Source organism: Mixophyes fleayi, chromosome 2 (genome assembly GCF_038048845.1).
Source record: "Mixophyes fleayi isolate aMixFle1 chromosome 2, aMixFle1.hap1, whole genome shotgun sequence".
Lineage (NCBI taxonomy): Eukaryota > Metazoa > Chordata > Amphibia > Anura > Limnodynastidae > Mixophyes > Mixophyes fleayi.
Genome location: NC_134403.1, coordinates 139,754,976 through 139,774,730, shown reverse-complemented (window position 1 = coordinate 139,774,730; position 19,755 = coordinate 139,754,976). Strand labels below are relative to the sequence as shown.

General features: G+C 38.4%; 2 protein-coding genes across 5 annotated transcripts in view; one reads left to right on the top strand and one right to left on the bottom strand.

The window, feature by feature from the left end:
* Positions 1-12,896, top strand: part of LOC142141515 (cohesin subunit SA-2-like) — a 101,648-nt gene extending 88,752 nt beyond the window's left edge. For 2 of the 3 annotated variants that reach the window (XM_075200066.1, XM_075200065.1), the window contains exons 31-33: positions 5,580-5,709; positions 11,910-11,994; positions 12,556-12,896. In XM_075200066.1, coding sequence (XP_075056167.1) covers positions 5,580-5,709; positions 11,910-11,994; positions 12,556-12,603 — 263 coding nt within the window. In that variant the 3' untranslated portion in view covers positions 12,604-12,896. Of the gene's footprint in view, positions 1-5,579; positions 5,710-7,137; positions 7,631-11,909; positions 11,995-12,555 lie in introns of those variants that run through there. The other variant, XM_075200067.1, reaches the window with a different exon arrangement.
* Positions 12,897-18,093: 5,197 nt separating this feature from the next.
* Positions 18,094-19,755, bottom strand: part of LOC142141514 (serine/threonine-protein phosphatase 2A regulatory subunit B'' subunit beta-like) — an 86,755-nt gene continuing 85,093 nt past the window's right edge. For both annotated transcript variants that reach the window (XM_075200061.1, XM_075200063.1), the window contains one exon: positions 18,094-19,158. In XM_075200061.1, coding sequence (XP_075056162.1) covers positions 19,014-19,158 — 145 coding nt within the window. In that variant the 3' untranslated portion in view covers positions 18,094-19,013. The remainder of the gene's footprint in view (positions 19,159-19,755) is intronic.

The following is a 19,755-nucleotide window of genomic DNA, read 5'->3' as shown; positions in this document are numbered from 1 at the left end:
AGAATTGTAGGTTTTAATGCAGTGGGAATCAACAAGCACTTTTATCCTATTTGCGATAATTTACGAAATGCAATTAAAGGACCTAAATGGCAAGCATTATCACCAGGAATGGGGACCCGGGGGGACTTTGAAATTGTACTTTTATATAAAAGTACAGAGACCAAATGGGACATTTTTAAAATACATTCTGAATAAATACTTTTACATGTACATACTCTATGGCATCAAAGTGACTGCAAGTAAAAATGTGGAAAAAAATAAAGTACTGAGGTAATTGGGGAGGGGAACGACATATACAAAGTATGTAAAAGGAAATCAGAGTAGCAAAAGATGGCAAGTCTAATCCCAAAATGTTTTGTAAGTACAACATGTGGGCAGCACAGTGGCCTAGTGGTTAGCACTTCTGCCTCACAGCACTGGGGTCATAAGTTCAATTCCCGACCATGGCCTTATCTGTGTGGAGTTTGTATGTTCTCCCCGTGTTTGCGAGGGTTTCCTCCGGGTGCTCTGGTTTCCTCCTACACTCCAAAAACATACTGGTAGGTTAATTGGCTGCTATCAAAATTGACCCTAGTCTCTCCCTCTCTGTCTGTCTGAGTGTGTGTCTATATTAGGGAATTTAGACTGTAAGCTCCAAAGGGGCAGGGACTGAAGTGAATGAGTTCTCTGTACAGCGCTGCGGAATTAGTGGCGCTATATAAATAAATGATGATGATGAACATATGTATGAAAAATGCTTTGTATAATATTGAACCTTTCAATTATAAAGTGGTATTTTTCCTGAATGGATTCAAAAAGGAGGACAATATACCAGAAATAGGTTGTAGCAAGGGCCTATGTATACGATTAAAAGTAACTGGAGGAGTTGCAGCTATGCGTATCCACCAATATTTTCTAATCAGTAATTGATAGACCAGTGTTTTTTTTTTATATTTATGGACTCTCTCAAAACTGGGTCAGTGTCATAAATTTGGCATAAAGCAGATGTGGTGCAAATCTTTAGAGAACAGTATCGGAACCAGGGAGTTATAGACTTGCAGGCCTGACTTCAGTGGTGGGTAAAGTAGCCACCACCGCTGCACAGTGCAGGGAAGTCACATGACCTCCCTGCATTGTGCTGCGGTGGTCAGGTAACATGGAGGTGTGGCTATCCCCGTTCTGATAAGATTGGAAGCAGCCAGCTGGGGGAGGTAGGTGAAGAAGGGTCATCTGTTGCCCACTACTGGGTTAAAGGATAGAATACAAAGGGTAGTTATAAACAGAACATATTCTAACTGACAGGTAATAAAGGTATTAGTGCTGTACCACAGGGATCCATATTGGTCCATGTCCTTTTTAATCTTATCAATCACCTGGTCAATGTCCTAAAATGTAAGATCTTCATATTTGCTGATGACTAAGCTATGTAAGGTTATTCACAGAGCAGGATAGTAACTCGCTACAGAAAGAATTAGACAAAATAAACTGCAGCGCAAAATGGAAGATTCGATTTAATGTAGGTAAAAGTGTTAAGCACCCAGGTCGGGCCTGGACAACCTGTGGCCAGGTGTTGTGAAACTACAAGCCCCAGCATGCATTGCCTTTAGTTAGCTGATAGCTGGCAGGGCATGCTGGGACTTGTAGTTTCACAACACCTGGGGAGCCACAGGATGGCTAGGCCTGACCTAGGTCATGGTAATAATTATGCTACTTATCTCTTCATTTAAGATCCTTAATGAATCAGGCCCTAAATAGAGAAGCTGAGATGGAAAAGGACATAGGAATACTAGTTGACAGACAGCTGCATAGGCCCCCAAAAAATCCTGATGTATAAAAAGCATGGGCAAACGCAGGATTTGTAGAGGAGGGTTTCCACACCACGCCACCAGTGGGCGTGACCAGCATGCATGGGGGCAGCACGGTGGCATAGTGGTTAGCATGTTTGCCTTACAGCACTGGGGTCATGAGCTCAATTCCCGACCATGGCCTCATCTGTGAGGAGTTTGTATGTTCTCCCCGTGTTTGCGTGGGTTTCCTCCGGGTGCTCCGGTTTCCTCCCACACTCCAAAAACATACTGGTAGGTTAATTAGCTGCAAAGAAAAAAAAATTGACCCTAGTCTCTGTCTCTGTCTGTGTGTTTGCCTGTCCATGTCTGTATGTTAGGGAATTTAGACTGTAAGCCCAATGGGGCATGGACTGATGTGAATGAGTTCTCTGTACTGCGCTGCGGAATTAGTGGCGCTATATAAATAAATGATGATGATGATGGCTATAATATTAGACAGTGCTTGGATGCTCTCCAACTCTTCCTATCTCTATAATATACATGGGCAATGCTACATGCACTACTGTTATGTGCACGCAGCTCTCCTTTTTCAAGCAGAGCCGTGTGAAGCGGGGGCAGGATCCAGCCACCTCAATTATACAGTGCCCCAGGCTTGGAGGGGGATTTTTGGGCAATAGTATTCAAAGGCAGGCAACCTCATTAATAAAGGGAATGGAAAGATTACATTTTAAGTGGAGGTTTCAAAAACTAGGTTTGTTTACTTACAAACAAAAACACCTTAGACGTGACCTAATTAATGTGTAACAATATATTCCAGGCTAGGTGATTTTTCTAATTCATTTTTGATACCAAGGACCAATCCAATCAAGGGGTCATTGATTTTGAATGGAAGAAAAACAGTTTCACCATCGAATAGCAAGGGAACCTTTACTGTACAGGTGGAATTCCTTACCGCAAAAGGGTATGGATTGGATGCCTTTATTACAGGAACTTATCTGTAGCTATAATTAGTAAATAGAACTTTGGAGAGGATTGATATTGGATATTTACCTTATTGTTCTTTTTGGGGACAGGAAATATTTTTCCCCACTATGAGGCTAAATTGGCAGCTGTCACACTGAGGTGTTGGGCTTTTTTTCCACCTTTACAACAGCAATTGTAATAATGCATAAGGTGGAGAGCCTAAAACCAAAAGTCACTTCTGCACAATTTCTCATTCTTAACATCAATATTTCGTCATTTGTCAATTGAAAAGTTAATACACTATATTTTATTACTTTGCTGTTTTATATATTTTCAGAGGACAAATAAATAAGTTTATCAGAATGAAAAAGAAAAGGACTCACAAGTACTGGACATTTTTGGGAGTTTACGTTGTATTATGACACATAAGAAATGCCTATTTTTCACATTGTTTGTATATTGGTTTCAAAATGTAAAGTGGCACGTTATATGTGAGGGGGCTGCAGTTACAGGAGCACTTGTCTATGCATTATTCTTATACTATTTACCATATCTATTACAATTAGTGTCTCTACTGCGCTCTAAAATTTTGAGGGCTAGGATGTATTAGCTCCACTATCTATGTGGCTTTGGGTAGGCTTCAGGCTAATATTGTAATGTTTGTTTCTTTTCTCTGTATTGTCCATGTGGTGTTGTATTTGATAAAGCCAAATAGTATGAGATGAAACGATTTATTCAAGAGTCTTGATTGATCCTTTTGTAATGTCCTTTTCAAGCTCAAACTCTACTGAAGTCAGCACTGATTAATGTTATTTTAATACTGTGGGTTTCTGTTCTAAGGACCATTTCATGGAAATCTATCTTAGCAGCTACTATACTTTATGTACTTTCTGATTTCAAAATGGTATCCTGGATCTAAGTCATCTTTTTCATATAGCGCCACCAATTACGCAGCATTGTACAGAGAATATGCTCTCTGTATGAGAATATTCACATCAGTGCCTGCCCCAATGGAGCTTACAGTCTAAATTCCGTAACACACACAGAAACAGACTAGGGCTAATTTTGTCAGCAGCCAGTTAACCTACCAGCATGTCTTTTGGAGTGTGGGAGAAAACCACGCAAACATGGGGAAAACATACACAGATAAGGTCATGGTTGGAATCGAATTGAACTCATGACCCCAGCGCTGTGAGGCAGAAGTGCTAACCATTGAATGTAGTGTGTGCCTACTTTAGCTGCAGCAGATTAGAGTCCTGCTTTAGGCAAATATTGCTACACAGAAGGAAAGACTAGCTGACAAACCTGATGAGAGGCATTTCTTCACCCAGCGGAAAGTGTTAAGAGAGACTCTCCCATAAGACATTTGATCTATAGCTTAAGACTGAAATCCATTCCCCCAGACCAGTTATTCTCATCTAGTGGCCCCCTACCTGTTTTGATCATACACATGATGAATTTTTTTTTCCAAATGTAAAGTCAGTCTATTTCTAGTGCTCATTCATCTTGTTAGGTTCAATATTTTTTATTTTGATACAATGTTAATAACACAGATACTTTTTATGATGAAAGATTGATTTAAATATGTTAAATTGGTGTATTACTTTAGGCAACCTTTTGCATCCAGAGTCTTTTGGTTTGAGAAATTCTTTCACATCTGACAGTGTGCTATGTTTGGAGTTGTATTTCTGCACATGATTTATAATGTTTTGTACATGATATGCTCCCAGGCCAAGCCAGTGGCTGGCAAAAATAAGAACCCTTGTAAGGAGCTAAATAGTGAAGTCACTCGGCAACAAAGCAAAAATATACAAAATGACAAACTAATAAAACTTCTTATTCCTGGTTGTGTAGAGAGCTGCAGTGAAGAACTGAAATGCAATGTTCAGAACTACAGTTCTTGTTTGTAAATTTTACCATAGATTTGTTTACACAAGCACAAAAGAAATGTTCAGTTCTCTGCAAACCAATGGGGATGTATGTATGTATGTGAACCAATGATAACAAGTATTTTCCGGTAACTCTTCCAGGACTCTGGAGATAATTAACAAAGTTTTCTATATTTCACTAATATTTTATCTAGTGTAATCAGTGATCGAAGTGGGTGTGTATATGGTGCTATTCCATACCACCACTTCTCCTACTGCCTTCATTGTAAAACTATCAAATTCCATTTACTTACATTCCTAATACATTTTGCATACCGCCATTTCTAAATTATCACTTCAACCACTGATCCCCTATTCATACTGCACCAAAAACCCAGGTTTTTGGGGCAATTCTCGGGTCTGCCCCGGGAAGCCTGCATGATGAATGGTGTGATCCAGGTTTTTCAACCCGGGTCTCACCAGACACAATGTTAAAGTAAAAAAAACAACATCACAAGAGGAGCCAATAAGAGCAGAGAACATTGCACATTGTGAATATTGCACTAGTTCTAAAAAGTTCTAAAAGATTAAAGAACAGCTCTATCAACAATATACAACACATCCTTCTCTTACTACAAATTGTAGTAGCTGGAAAGCTGAAGAATGAGCTGGAAGAAATCTGTAGATATTAAGATTAAAAACATTGATGTTGTCATCAGCAAGCAAGTGCTAGGGAGTTGAAACCAGGGACTTAGAAAAACTACCTTTATAAAATTAAATAAAAAAAATAAATAAAAAAAAATCACAAATAGAAAAATATTTATTCCATTATTCTGTAGGAGATATTAAAAAAAACATCTAATGTATTTTCAAAGCAGTAAGATTGATATGAATAGGTCTCTTTATTTTTATGGTGTAAACGAATACATTTTAAGTATGTGATGGGCTGTGTATGGTTACAGTTATTCACTCTGCATTACAGAGCACATTCCTGGAAGAGGCCTGGTGGAAAAAAGTACATTTCAGGAACAGAACTCTCATTATCCTGCTAAAAGCAAGAGACAGGAGGCATGTCATGAGCAGACACCAGAAGGCACTGTATCATTCAACAGGTTAGAGGATATCGTGTAAAGAAAATTAGCAGAAAAACTGGCTAATTGTAGAATAATTGACTACCTTTGTTATAATGTCTGCATTTGAATGAGGCATATAAGTGTTCTTCAGTTATATGTAGATAACATGGTCACTGTGATGCTGTTTGCAATGACAGACCAAAATCTCTCTTCACAACAGTTAAATCCAATAGAATATGAATATATATATATAATAATTTTTTCTTAACTGCTGCAGCGCTTGAAGCATTGTGTAATATGACAAATTAAGCAATCCTACTTGTACCAATACCTACTACCACAAACAACATTTTTCTTTCATTGGCCGTTCTATAAACTAACAGTTTAAGCACCTAGAAAAAAAACGGACAGATAGACAACTGGAGAACAGAGTGAAAGCAGGTGACTGATAGATTAGACAGCTGTGGAACAATCGGTACATGAAGAGACAACTGTTCCACTGACATGGAGAAAGTAGGGGGTAGAAACAGCTGAGGAGGGTTGTAACAGAGATAAACTGATTAAGGAGTTGTGCATTTGTTTCTCCTTTTTAGAACATGACAGAAAATCAGCATTATAACCTTTCTTTTAGCTGGGATAAAGAAATAGCCAATAGTTGAAGTCCCAATAGCGAACATTCTCGCAAGATAAAGAGAGTTGATATCAAAATTGGATTTCAGTGCTAGCAGTAGCATAAACAGTTTAGAGCAGTGTTGCTAACCAGTGAATACTGGTTGACAGCATTGTTTAAGAAGGAAGCAGACTGTGCCTCTATAAGTAGTAAGTGGAGCTTGGTCATGTGATTAGCAGCTTCACTTACTTTATGAACTGTGGGTTATTTCTGTGCAATATGTCTGGCAGTAAAGGATATCTCCAATACATGATTGACAATACGGCATTTCTGCATTATATATCTGGCAATGGGACATATCTGCAATATATGACTCGCATATCTCTGTGCAGTATATGGCTGGCAGTGGAGTATTTATGGGTTATACACATAGCAAAAACAAGTTACAAAAGAGCATGAAATTAAGGGTGATCAGAACATGACATAGAAATCACAGGTCAAAATGGTATCTGGATACTCGATCACATATGCCAGTGGTTCCTAAAGTTTTGCAGTTCGCCGCACCCTTAGAGTCTCTATAATTTTTTCAAGGCACCCCTCCAAAATAATTACCAAGCAGTCCCGTTTTAGAAGTAGTTGGGTAAAAAAAAACGTAATAAGTATTTAGGTCAGGACAGAAATACTTATTTAGTTGTATGCAAAAATTATACACATAAATCCAAGGTAAAAGAATATTTTTGTATATTTTTTTTAAATAGATTTATGTCAAAGAATAATTTATAGCTAACTCACACTGTGCCCCCTTCATCCACAACTCTGTGCCCCTGCATCCACTCACTACCCCCTCTGCATCCCAGGGGCCAGGAAGAGGAAAAAACAAAAAAAACTTACCAATCAGGCGGCGCCCGGGACCCAGCATCCTCCTCTCTCCTGACGCTTGTCATTGAATGTCGGGCGTGACCGGATTGGTAAGTTGTTTGTTTTTTTTCCCCTCTTCCTGGCTGCGGCAACCCTGGGAGCCGCGGCGCACACTTTGGGAACCGCGGACATATGCTCTATATCCTCATATATTTTCAGCATTTAATATAATCCCCCTGAAATGCTAAGCATTGTGGTGCTTAGAATGTAACATTATTTGAGTTTAACTAGATGTCTATGCTTCCGTACACCACAGATCAGGCTCTATATGGTCTAGCAATTAGCAAAATCCTCCTTCAGCCTTGTTATACTTGTACAAATCCTACCTGTTAGAATATTCCTCATCATTTTCTTAGCTTTGCAAATGGTTTTTCTTAATCCTAACTTATACTAATAAAGACATAACAAACAAAATGGCAGTGACTATTATAAGCTTGAGAAAATGTAAGAAGCTGTAGCCAAACAGAAATGTTTTTTTGTTGGTCACATTTCAGGATCAGAGTGGCTTGTTTTCATGGGCTCTTGTGTCTTTATGATTTTATCTTTTTTGCCAAGATCCAGAAGCCATGACTAACTTGGATTCAAAATCTAGAGGGATGTTCTGGAATTGGAAAAATATCAGGCTTGATGCCTCTGGGTAATGGCCTCGTTGGGTATAGTGTGAATGTACTAAGTAAAGGTGTCATCTATCATCCGACACCATATAATAATGATAATTTGTTTCAAAATCCCTACCCCTATACACACTTAAGAGCATCAAGTCCAAAATATCCTCCTGTTGCTTTACACATCTGTCAATTAACTGTGAACAATATCAACTGAGTCTGTCAATTACAGTCTTCTTCTACTCAATTAAAACACAATGAAATTGAACCTGAAATACATTTTAGTCTAAATCATCCCTACTGAGAATATGTATAGAATATGAAGGATTTCTTTAATGCTTTACAATGTGTGTTAAATAAAGTTTGGTCTCCTCAAACTGAGCAGACAAATGTTACATATGAATTTATATTTAAAAATACAGCAAAAGAATGTACTGGATTGGTCCATACCGCTCTGACAAACACCTGTGAGATCCATTTCCAAATAATGTAATTATATCCTATCCACTCAAGTTTCATAGCAACTGTCTGATGTGAGTTAAGATGTTCACGTACCTATTTGTTTGATACTAAATAAAATAAAGAAATGCCCTGCAGTGGTTTTAAAATGTATCCACCACCGTTCGCATTTGTGTCGCAAAATTTAAGTGACATAAATTCCAACTGTCACCATTTTCTGTGTTCACAATTAGGAGGTGTGTCGGAAATGTTATCTGGGTGTTTGATGGTTAAGTCTGGTTTTTTTTTCCATGTTGGCCCGATAATGTTCAGAATTTTTCTGTCGCTATAGTAAGTAAGTACATAAACACACAATCACACATGTCTAGACTCATATTTTCATGCTATAGCACTCACACAGGTTACCTTTGTCAGGCGTCGTCTCTGCCTTCACACTAGGTACAGGAAACGGTTGCTTGTGCGTTGCAGACAGCCGCGTCCGGTTGCCTAACACCGTGGCGCTTGTTTCTCCTGCATGCGCAGTAGACTGCACATCCCGTTGCTAGACAACAGGATGCTTTTCACATTCACCTGGCGGCAGTCAGCGTCTCTGACCGCCGAAATCCTCTCATCCTTCTTGCTGCTTAAATAGAAGCCTCTGGCACCACCAGGATGCCAAAGTATTGGTTCACTACCTGCTCCAGCATTACCTGTGGCTCCTGTATCCTGCATACTTCGGTTCTGACTTGGCTTGTTTTCCTCTACTATTGTCCTGGTTAACGATTTGGTGCCTTATTGCTCAGTTTGGTTTTGACTCCTGGCTTGTCCTGACTATTCTCTGGATCCTCCCTGTGTACTGTTCTGCTTGGCTGGTTCTGACCTGGATTGTTTGACTACGCCTGTCTACTTCCGTCTATACGCCAGTGACTGTCTCAGAGAACCACAACCTGCATACCCCTTGCATCAACACCCAAACTTCCTTGCGGGGGTCCATGGTGAATACCAGGGGTACAGTAGACTGCACACCTCCTTGTTCAGTTACACCAATACCGGCTAGTGGCCACCTCTGCTAATTCTGTGACATCCATTGTACACGTCTAATAAAGTACATAAAATATGCATTTCTATATATGTTAAAAACACTATAAAATTTGATATTGAAGAAATTCTTTGAATTTAATGGATGAAAAAAAGGGTTTATTTTTTTTTTCCAATTTCTTTTTAGAATGTGCATAAATGTAAATGTTATTTACTCAGCTATAAAGAAAACCTCTAACGCAGTTCCTATCAATAATTATTCAAACACTAATATCGTAAAACAATTTACTCATGATACATTATAAAAAAAAACATTAGTATTCAGATTACATGTAAAGAGCATGTTGAACCCATGAAAAAAAAATATATACACACACAGGCAATACTGTGCAAAAGTTTTACGTAGGTGTGGAAAAAAATGCTGCAAAGTAGGTGTTAACAGTTTCTTTCCCAAATAACCAAATGCAAAGTGAATGAACAAAAGAGAAATCCAAATCAAATCAATATTTGAGGTGACCACCCTTTGCCTTCAAAACAGCATTAATATATAAATTTTTCTAGGTACACATGCAGAAAGTCAGGGATTTTGTAGGATTATAGTCAGGTGTATGGTTAACCAGTCATACCAAACAGGTAATAATGATCATCATTTTCATATGTAGGTTGAAACACAGTCATTAACTGAAATCCGAAACAGTTGTGTAGGAGGCTTAAAACTGGGTGAGAAACAGTCAAACTCTGCTGCAAAGGTGAGGTTGTGGAAGACCGTTCCAGGTCATACACCATGGCAAGTCTGAGCACAGCAACAAGGTAGTTATACTGTATCAGCAAGGTCACTCCTAGACAAAGTTTTAAAGCATACTGTGGTTTCAAGATGTGCTGTTCAAGCTTTTTTGAAGAAGTACAGAGAAACGGGCAACGTTGAAGACCGTAGACGCAGTGGTCGGCCAAGGAAACTTAGTGCTTCAGATGAAAGACACATCATGTTTACACTTCCCTTGGAAATTGGAAGGTGTCCAGCAGTGCCTCAGCTCAGAACTGGAAAAAACCAGTGGGACCCAGGTACAGTCATCTACTGTTTGGAGACGTCTGGCCAGAAGTGGTCTTCATGGAAGAATTGCAGCCAAAAAGCCATCTTTTGACGTGGAAACAAGGCCATGCGACTCAACTATGTACGAAACCATAGGAACTGGGGTTTAGATAAATGACAACAGACACTGTGGACTGATGAGTCAAAATTTGAAATATTTGGCCGTAGCAGAAGGCAGTTCAGTCGCCGAAGGGCTGGAGAGCGGTACAATAATGAGTGTCTGCAGGCAGCAATGATGCATGGTCAAGGTTCTTTGCAAGTTTGGGTCTGCATTTCAGCAAATGGAGTTGAGGATTTGGTTAGGATTGATGGTGTCCTCAATGCTGAGAGATACAGGCAGGTACTTATCTATCATGCAATACCATCAGGGAGGCATCTGATTGGCTCCAACTTTATTGTGCAGCAGGAAAAGGACCCCAAACATACAGCCAATGTCATTAAGAACTATCTTCAGCGTAAAGAAGAACAAGGAGTCCTGGAAGTGATGATATGGGCCCCACATTGCCCTGATCGACACCATCGAGTCTTTCTGGGATTACATGAAGAGATAGGCTTGCTCTAATCATTCTACATCCACAGAAGATCCGTGGTTACTTCTCCTAGATGTTTGGAACAAATTCCCTGCAGAGTTCCTTCAAAAACTTCAAGTGTACCTAGAAGAATTGATGCTGTTTTGAATACAAAGGGTGGTTACAACAAATATTGATTTGATTTAGATTTCTCTGCTGTTCATTCACTTTACATTTTGTTAATTGATAAATACAAACTATTAACACTTCTATTCTTGAAAGCTAAATTACTTTGCAGCATTTTTTTTCTACACCTGCCTAAAACTTTTGCTTAGTATTTTATATATCTATAATACACACACACACACACACACACACATATATATATATATATATATATACATATACACATACTGAAGGCTTAGGTAGAAACGTATGGTGAAAAAAATGTATCCTTTATGATTTCTTAGAATAAAGTTCAGCTTCTCACAGCAGTGGCTGGTCTGTTAATAGGGAGGAGACATTTCAGATCTGAGATTTCAAAGTTCCTGTGTAGCTTCAGAATTATATTCCAATAGGAGCACTGTGCAACATTTACCCATAGCCAGGGATTTCATGTATATCTTAGGAGCAAGTTTACTCACTGAAGCAAAATTTTAGTACATCAATTTAAATTAGAAATATATTTACTCAACTGGTTGCCTCATCTATACAAAAACAATATCAACATTGCTTGGATAAGTTATTTTCACAGATACTAATGCATAGCAAAAATGTGAATGGTGTGACTATCAGAAGCGCAAAGTTGGCACAGAATGTGTGATTGCTATGCCTTTCATGTGGAGGACTTGAATAGATTACTTGGTTAAAAAAAGTTTGATTCTTCTAATTTTACATAGACAAGGGTCTTCAGATATTATCAAAAGACGTCATATCAGTTGGTTGTGGAACCCACTGTTTGATGTAGCAAAAAATGAAGTGTAGCTATGGTTCCAGATTCCACAGTTAATAACGCTGTCCTCTTCTTCTAGCCATCTACATAGAAAGAAAGTGAAATCTGAAAACACAGATGAAAGCAATGAAGACGTGGATGTTGATGAAATGGATACATATCATGTAAGGAGAGAATAAGTTCACATCTTCTTTAGTGTACCGGTATTTTTCAAAACCTGTTTTACATATTGAAAGATTTTTGCTTATTGTATGCCTTAGGCTTTTTTTTTTTTTTCATTCTGTGTATAATTTATTTACAGTCAACAATGTATCCATTTTACTTAACTACAGTAGACCAATGGCCTTTTTTTAGCCATTTTCCTAGAGCCCACCACTACTTGGGGGAAATTGGTAAGTTTAAAAAGTGTTAGTTATGAAGTTAGTTGATAGTTTTGTCCTCTTTATCTCTAAAATGTGGACACACAGAATAATTAAATCAATGTGAACTCATGTGTTAACATCTTTTCATTGCGTGCCTAAACTCCTTGTCCGAACACTTCAGCAAGCCACTCCTTTCCAGTTACACATGTTGAAGGGGCAAGAAGTGCAGACTGTCCCTAATCAAACTGCACAGTTGATTGATAAGGAGAAAAAGCAAAACAACGGACCACAAAATGAATGAAACAAATGCCTATATTGTCAGGACTGACTACATACACTTTTCTGCTTAATTTTTTTTTCTAGGAGATTCCTACAATTATAACGAAAGAAACTGAAGATACCACAGACTAGAAGTTTTTGTTGACTTCCAGCTCTTAAGCCTTCTTCTGACAACTTCATAAATAGAACTCCTCTAAATACAGATTACATTCGAGAAAGTGACCTCCAGGCCCAGACTGGTATCAAATGCATTCATGGTGCAGCATTTCTATTTAAAACAATACTAATTTGTCTGTATATTTCTGCTCTCTGCAAATATAAGGTCCTGTGGCCAAATGTATGTTTTGTATTGTAACCAGACTAACTTTTTCAATAAAAGTTTTTTTTAATAAAAAATAAATAAATCCCTTAATAGGTATTATTGAGATGCCCGTTTGATTTCTTAGCGCTAAGAGCTACACAAATGCAATTAAATAATAACTGTCCATAAAAATTATAGGGCTATCATATTCAATAGTGCTTTGAAACAGACAAAAGACACTAGACTGAAACAGTAGGTATTACAGCCTCCCACCAACCTAAAGGTAATGAGGTAAATGAACATGAGACAGAGGAAGTAATGAGGGGGAAAGAGTTGATAGGAGGGTGGAGTAGACAATCTGAGGTGCATCTTGTGACAAGGTATATATGGAGAAGACTTGGCGAGTACCTTGTAGGCGATTGGGAGTAGTTTGAACTTAATTCTTGAGGCGAACGGGGAGCCAGTGAAGGGATTTAGAGAGACAACGAGCAGCGGAGGAGGAAATTATGGCTAGCTGCTGTCTTCAGAGTGGATTAAGGAGGGGAAAGGTGGATGTAGGAGTGACTAGAGATGATGAGGTAACAGTGGTGCAGGCTGGAAATAAAGTGTGAGTGGACCAGTAGTTACTTTTTGAATGAGGAAGGGGTCTATTTTGTCATTGTTCAAGAGGTGGAGGCGGCAGGACTGTGAAAGGGACTGGATGTAAGAGGTAAAGCTAACTAAAAGTCAAGGATGACAACACAAAGGCAGGGAAGATGTTAGCAAGGAGAAAGAGAAACTCAAAATTTGAACATGCTAATTTTGAGGAAAAGTTGGATCAGCCAGGTAGAGATGGCAGAGAGGAAGTTAGATATGTGGAATAGGAAAGAAGATGAGAGGTTGAGCGAGAAAAGGTAGATTTGGGTGTCAGTGGCGTAGAGCTGGTAGTGGAGGCCAAAGGAAGGAATGACTTCACTGAGAGAGGATGTATAGATATAAAAGAATAGAGGGCCAAGCACAGGACCTTGAGGAACACCAAGAGAGAGTGGAAGCGAAAATCTGTAATGAGTATTGAAAGTAGAGACGTTGACGGAGGGACTTGAGGAGTAAAAGACGAACCAGAAGTGGGCGGTTTGAAAGGCTAAAAGAGTGAAGTGTGTCAAAGAGAAGAGATTGGACAAAAGTGGCAGAGAGGTCAAAGAATGAGGGAGAAATCATCTTTTGACTTGGCTATGAATAGGTAATTGATCATTTTGGTGGGGGGCAGTTTCAGATAACATGGATTGGATAAAGTATTTGAGAAAAAGGAATAGTAAATATAATTTACTTCTTTCCTCTTCCCGTGCAATAGTAGTAGGGAGGTCAACAAACAAGATCAGCCATGCATGATGCATAATCAAATACAATTTTATTAAGTAGCTGTGTGGGGATGATGTGTCCCAAACTACGTCAGCAAATATTTTAACCAGTAGATGTCTGGTGAAGGTATCAATAGATGTCCATCCAGACTGCTTTGCAAAAATCCACTATTGATGCCAAAGAAGTTGCCACTGCTCTTGTTCAGTGAGCTTTCAGGATTTTGGCACCTTATGTACATTTCTTTTGTATCCCTGTGTAATGGCTTCTCTGAGGATTTTTTAGATTTTCTGTCTGAATTGGGTATACCTTTCCGGGTTCCTGTCCGGATCACACAGTTATGTTCCTAAATCCCTCTGTTTTGGATAAGTACACAAACTGTTCTGACTAAACTCAATGTGTAGTTTAGAATAAATTCATGGCCATGTTTTTTGATTAATATGAAAAGTTGACACTGCCATAGGTAGGAGCATGGATTAGTCCTTAGTACTACCATATCTGTGTAGACAATAAAAAATGGTTATTTGCACCACAAAGCCTGTAGTTCTCCAAATCTATGGGCAGAATTAATACTGCCCATAATTCAGTATAATTGAGATCATGTTATACCACAAAATTCTTAAGACGCCAAATTATCTTCACTGAAAAAAACCCAGATATGGTCTTTTGAATCTATTTTGGTATATATCAAGAGACTGATGCAGAGACCTGTACCGTTAGAGTTGAGAGAGAAAGACTTTCGCTAAGGCAGTCCTGAAGAAACTTAAGACTATATACAATATTTGCCAAATCTGCATCCACTTTAGGGTCACAACTCAGAATGAACTTCTTCCAAATCGACCTCAGAAAAGTAATTTTTTCTTGTCTGTAGAAGTGTGTCAATTAACTTATCTAAAATTCCTTTATTTTGGTGACCGCTCAATCTCTATGCCATAAAATATAGTCATCCTAGATTTGGATGAATAATTGGGCTTTGTGTAGGCGGTCTGGCTGAAGAACCCTGAGACATCAATACTGCAATATCTGCAGACTAATGTGTAAATCTTCCAACTCTCGTGAAGCTGACAAAGAAGTTTCCTCTGGGAACATGATGAAGTTCATGCTTGTAACCTTTTCTAATAATGTCCAAAACACATTGATATTGAGCAGAATGTATCCATGTCTCTGCATAGTTTGCGATTCTGTTGCCCGCAGGTGTTAGTGGGGACTGAGCCATGCCAGTCATTATGCAGTCTTTTTACCTAATCTCCCATCTTTAAGCCTCTGCATCAGAAAGGTTTGTTTAGATACAGTGGTACTACCTTGTATGGTATATTGTCTCCCAGGCTTATAACATCTTCCATCTTTGAAGTGTTGGACATGAGGTGGTAAGGGAATAATTCACCTTTCAATCATGTATCAGATGGTTACATTTTTTTCCTCCCAGAAAACTTCTGAATCATGTCTCGTTAATCACCAAAGAGGAAGAAACCTTCAAAGGAGAGTAGTTAAAGACTATTTTAAAACTGAGCATCTGCTGCACATGGACAGTATAAGCTCTATCTGCCTCCATTGAAGCCATTGCCTCGCACAAAAGTCTATTCTTAGCATAGCTTCAGTGCTTATCAGCAAATATGGTCTTAATTTTTTTTTTTACACATCTGTATGAAGTCTTTCCCCATAGTCTAAGTGCTTTAGTCACTGAAGCCATAGCTACTCCTGATTTCAAAGTAGTTGCATAAGAAATAATCAAATCATTAACTGTTGACTAGCAGCCATAACGCATATTGGTTAAAATCCTAATCAGCTCAGCATAGGCAGGAAAAGAACACTACTTGAGGCTATATAATATAACTCCTACTCTTCCTAAGTATCTGAGTAAATTCTCAAGGTGCTGCTGTAAAAAATAACACACAAGTTTGGGGATATTAGCGCATGTCTGCTCTAATGCTCTTATTTTAGTGGACATTTGGGCAATAGGGACTTTATAGACATTTCAGAGAGCCAAATGTATCAAAGAGAAACACAGGACGCTTTATTTAGGTTACAGTATTATGTGCAGGTCAATGTTTTCAGATTCTATATAAGTTTGTAGTCTATAAGTCACTTTGCTCTGCAATATACAGGTGCTTCAGAAGTGTTAGTAAGTCTCATGTAACGGCTCTATTTGCATAATTTTATGATATGCTTTATAATATCGCAAACAATATCCCACCACAGGATAAAGGTTCGGTGCGGATAGGGAAAGACACATAAAAATAGAATATAAAATAAATCTCAGTTCAATAAAGTATTAATAATAAATGAATCAATTATAAATTAATCAAATACTGTAAGATATTTTAAACGGAAATCCTCATAATAAACCATAATAGACCTCATTAAAGGGTCTATTGAAACCCTAAGGTATAGAAAATATTAGAGAATTAATGGCGCTGGGAGAGTGAAAACTACCAAGAAAACAATATAAATGATTTAATATAATACATATAATAAAAACATGGATAGACACAAGTCAAGAAGATATATTGACTTAATTCCTCAGTAATAGCAATGCTTGTAGAATAAAGAATACACTGTATCCAGATATATCAGGATCCAAAATAGGAGAAATACATAGAGAGACTGCCCAGAGTAACAAAATGCAGATCCACGTCCCAATCTCGGGGAATAGAGACAATGCTCCTGAAGGGTTAAGTAAACACAGTTTTTAATAGGCAGATGGCAGATACAGGGTGAAGCTTCCCCGCCCGATAGGTTCAAATCTTAAAAAGTTCCTCCGGCAGAAGAAAATAAGTAATATGGCTCCTTACCAGGTGTGTAGAGTATCCTGGTATCCCTCAAGGGGAAGAACAGACAGGTCCACTGGGTGTGAGTGTTACGGAACACTCCGCTGGATAGATGAAACAGTACTCACTATTCTCTCCGTGGACACTCCGCTCTGGCCATGCAGTCACGCATGTGCACCTGCTAAATCCGTCGGTTTGGAAATTGTTATGAAAAGAAAGGTTCCTCCTTTCGGCGTTCCTAGCTTCACCCTCAATGATGATCCGGACACTAGTGCCACAAGATAGAGTTCCTGCTGACGCGTTTCGTCTCCTGAACGAGACTCCAAAAAAAATAATTATTTTCATAACAATTTCCAAACCGACGGATTCCCCTTGAGGGATACCAGGATACTCTACACACCTGGTAAGGAGCCATATTACTTATTTTCTTCTGCCGGAGGAACTTTTTAAGATTTGAACCTATCGGGCGGGGAAGCTTCACCCTGTATCTGCCATCTGCCTATTAAAAACTGTGTTTACTTAACCCTTCAGGAGCATTGTCTATTCCCAGAGATTGGGACGTGGATCTGCATTTTGTTACTCTGGAAAGTCTCTCTCTATATATTTCTCCTATTTTGGCTCCTGATATATCTGGATACAGTGTATTCTTTATTCTACAAGCATTGCTATTACTGAGGAATTAAGTCAATATATCTTCTTGATTTGTGTCCATCCATGTTTTTATTATATGTATTATATGAAATGGTTTATATTGTTTACTTGGTAATTTTCACTCTCCCAGCGCCATTAATTCTCTAATATGCTTTATAATATACTTTATATTAAACAAAAAATAGGAATGCATCTCTTAATTGTTTGTTGTGCCATCAATTGGGTCACTCATTTTGCCACCGTGGAAGACTTGCACTTGTTATTACAAGCCACTTTTAGTTTCCTACCAATACCACTTGAAGACTCTTTTTGTCTGTTACATTTGGAAAACCTTCCATCTAGTTTGTTGTAATCACTCATATAGCAAACATGTGTTTGCCCATGCAATGGGTTGTAAGAGGATCTGCTTCAGTTGGATACCAGTCCAGTCCTCTAATAGATCAGATAGTGGTGGGAGGGGCCACCACCTACCTCTCATGAGGGAGCAATGATGACCAATAAGCTCTCCACTTTCCATTTCAGCCACAAACACTAAGTGTAGATTTTTAATGTGTAAAACTTTACAACTTTTTGTGCAAAATATAGTTTATTTCAAAATACAATATATAAATTCTTTAAATGTTTCTACACTGCAAACATTTACACATTTTGGTACCCAATTTATCATTATAAGATGGGGGGGGGGGGCGGCATTCCACACATTTACATATGTACATTTAAAGGCACTCTAACAGATATTGTTCAGTTTTTCTCTGAAGGAGAACTCATTAATGGGACCTGTATTAAATGGAATGTGACAAGAACTACACAAACAAATGGGTTCTACAGTATATGCCACCTTAGCACAACGCTCATACATAGGTCAGCAAAAGCTTGAAAGTAGGCGACGAGAGATCAGGAGAGGTCATTATTATAGCATTGCTGTCCGAAACCAGAGCTTCCCAGCTATTTCATCCAACTTTTACTTAAAAAGTTTGATGGACATATTTGCCTTGGCTGCTTTAACTTTTGCACTAGATCAAAATTCCTTGTAGGTTCACTGAATGTCCACAAAGATTCGCTCTAAAAGAAAAAATAAGTTTGCCAAGGACTAGAATTCTCTTTGTTTAATATATTCTATTTTCTAATTTGCTTTGGCATTGGACTTTAACTAGTATTGACAATCAATGAACTTGTTTTCAGTTTACAATACAGAAATCATTAAGAACAAACATGGGTGTTAAAATATAAAATATTGTTGAGTTCACATTTTTGAAATGGAGGACTCTTCTACCAAAGCATTTAGCACAGCAAAACAAAGTGATAATTAGACAATTAAATTAATTAAATACTGTTTTAACAATAAATAGAAACACATTGTTTTTGATAGTTAATGAGTCTTGCAGTAATTATATTTTATATTAATAAAGTGCCGTCCACAGCTAATGTACAAGGGGCATGTGGCAGACCAGCTGCAGAACGTCCCTCCAACACTCTGCAAAGACTATTTATTCAAAGTCTTCTTCATAGTCATACTCTTCAAGGTCTACTTGTGACTGTTCAGAAGCCATGTCCAAGAAGGGCCTTTTATCCAATCCATACTTCTTTTCATTGACTATATCTGTCTCCAAGGCATTTAATTCTGCGTCATACCTGAAACATAATATTAGAAACTTGACCCACCATTCATATTACAATCAAAAACATATTTCATAGCCTTTCTTAGTTCCTCTAGTCCCTGTTGGGATACACATGTCCCATAGGTGATGTAGTTGTAATGTCAACAGTCACAATGTAGACAGTGAAAAGGTCTACATACCCACACCATAATGTTGATAGTCAAAACATCGACAGTAAAAATGTCGACAGTTATAATGTCTACAAGTTCATAAGGTCGAAATGTAAAATGTGAACAGGGCTGTAAAGTCAACATTCACAATTTCGACAAACAAATCTAAAGGAATGAAAACAATACAATACATGTAACCCCCAACCAACCGCCCCCCCCCCCCACCACTAATTGTGGAAAAAAAAAACCAAACAAACTGCGTGCCCTACCTTAACCAACCCTAGTGCTGAAAATACACCACTAGCAATAGCAACCCCCTAGGTTTAACAAGCCCCTGTGATAGCACTAGAGCTCTTCCAACACCCCTAGGGCGGTGGGTATTGGAGAATAAAGGATTTAATGTATAAATTCCATTTTGTCCCTGGAGCAATACAGGCCACACCATGCCCTGGGTGGCATTG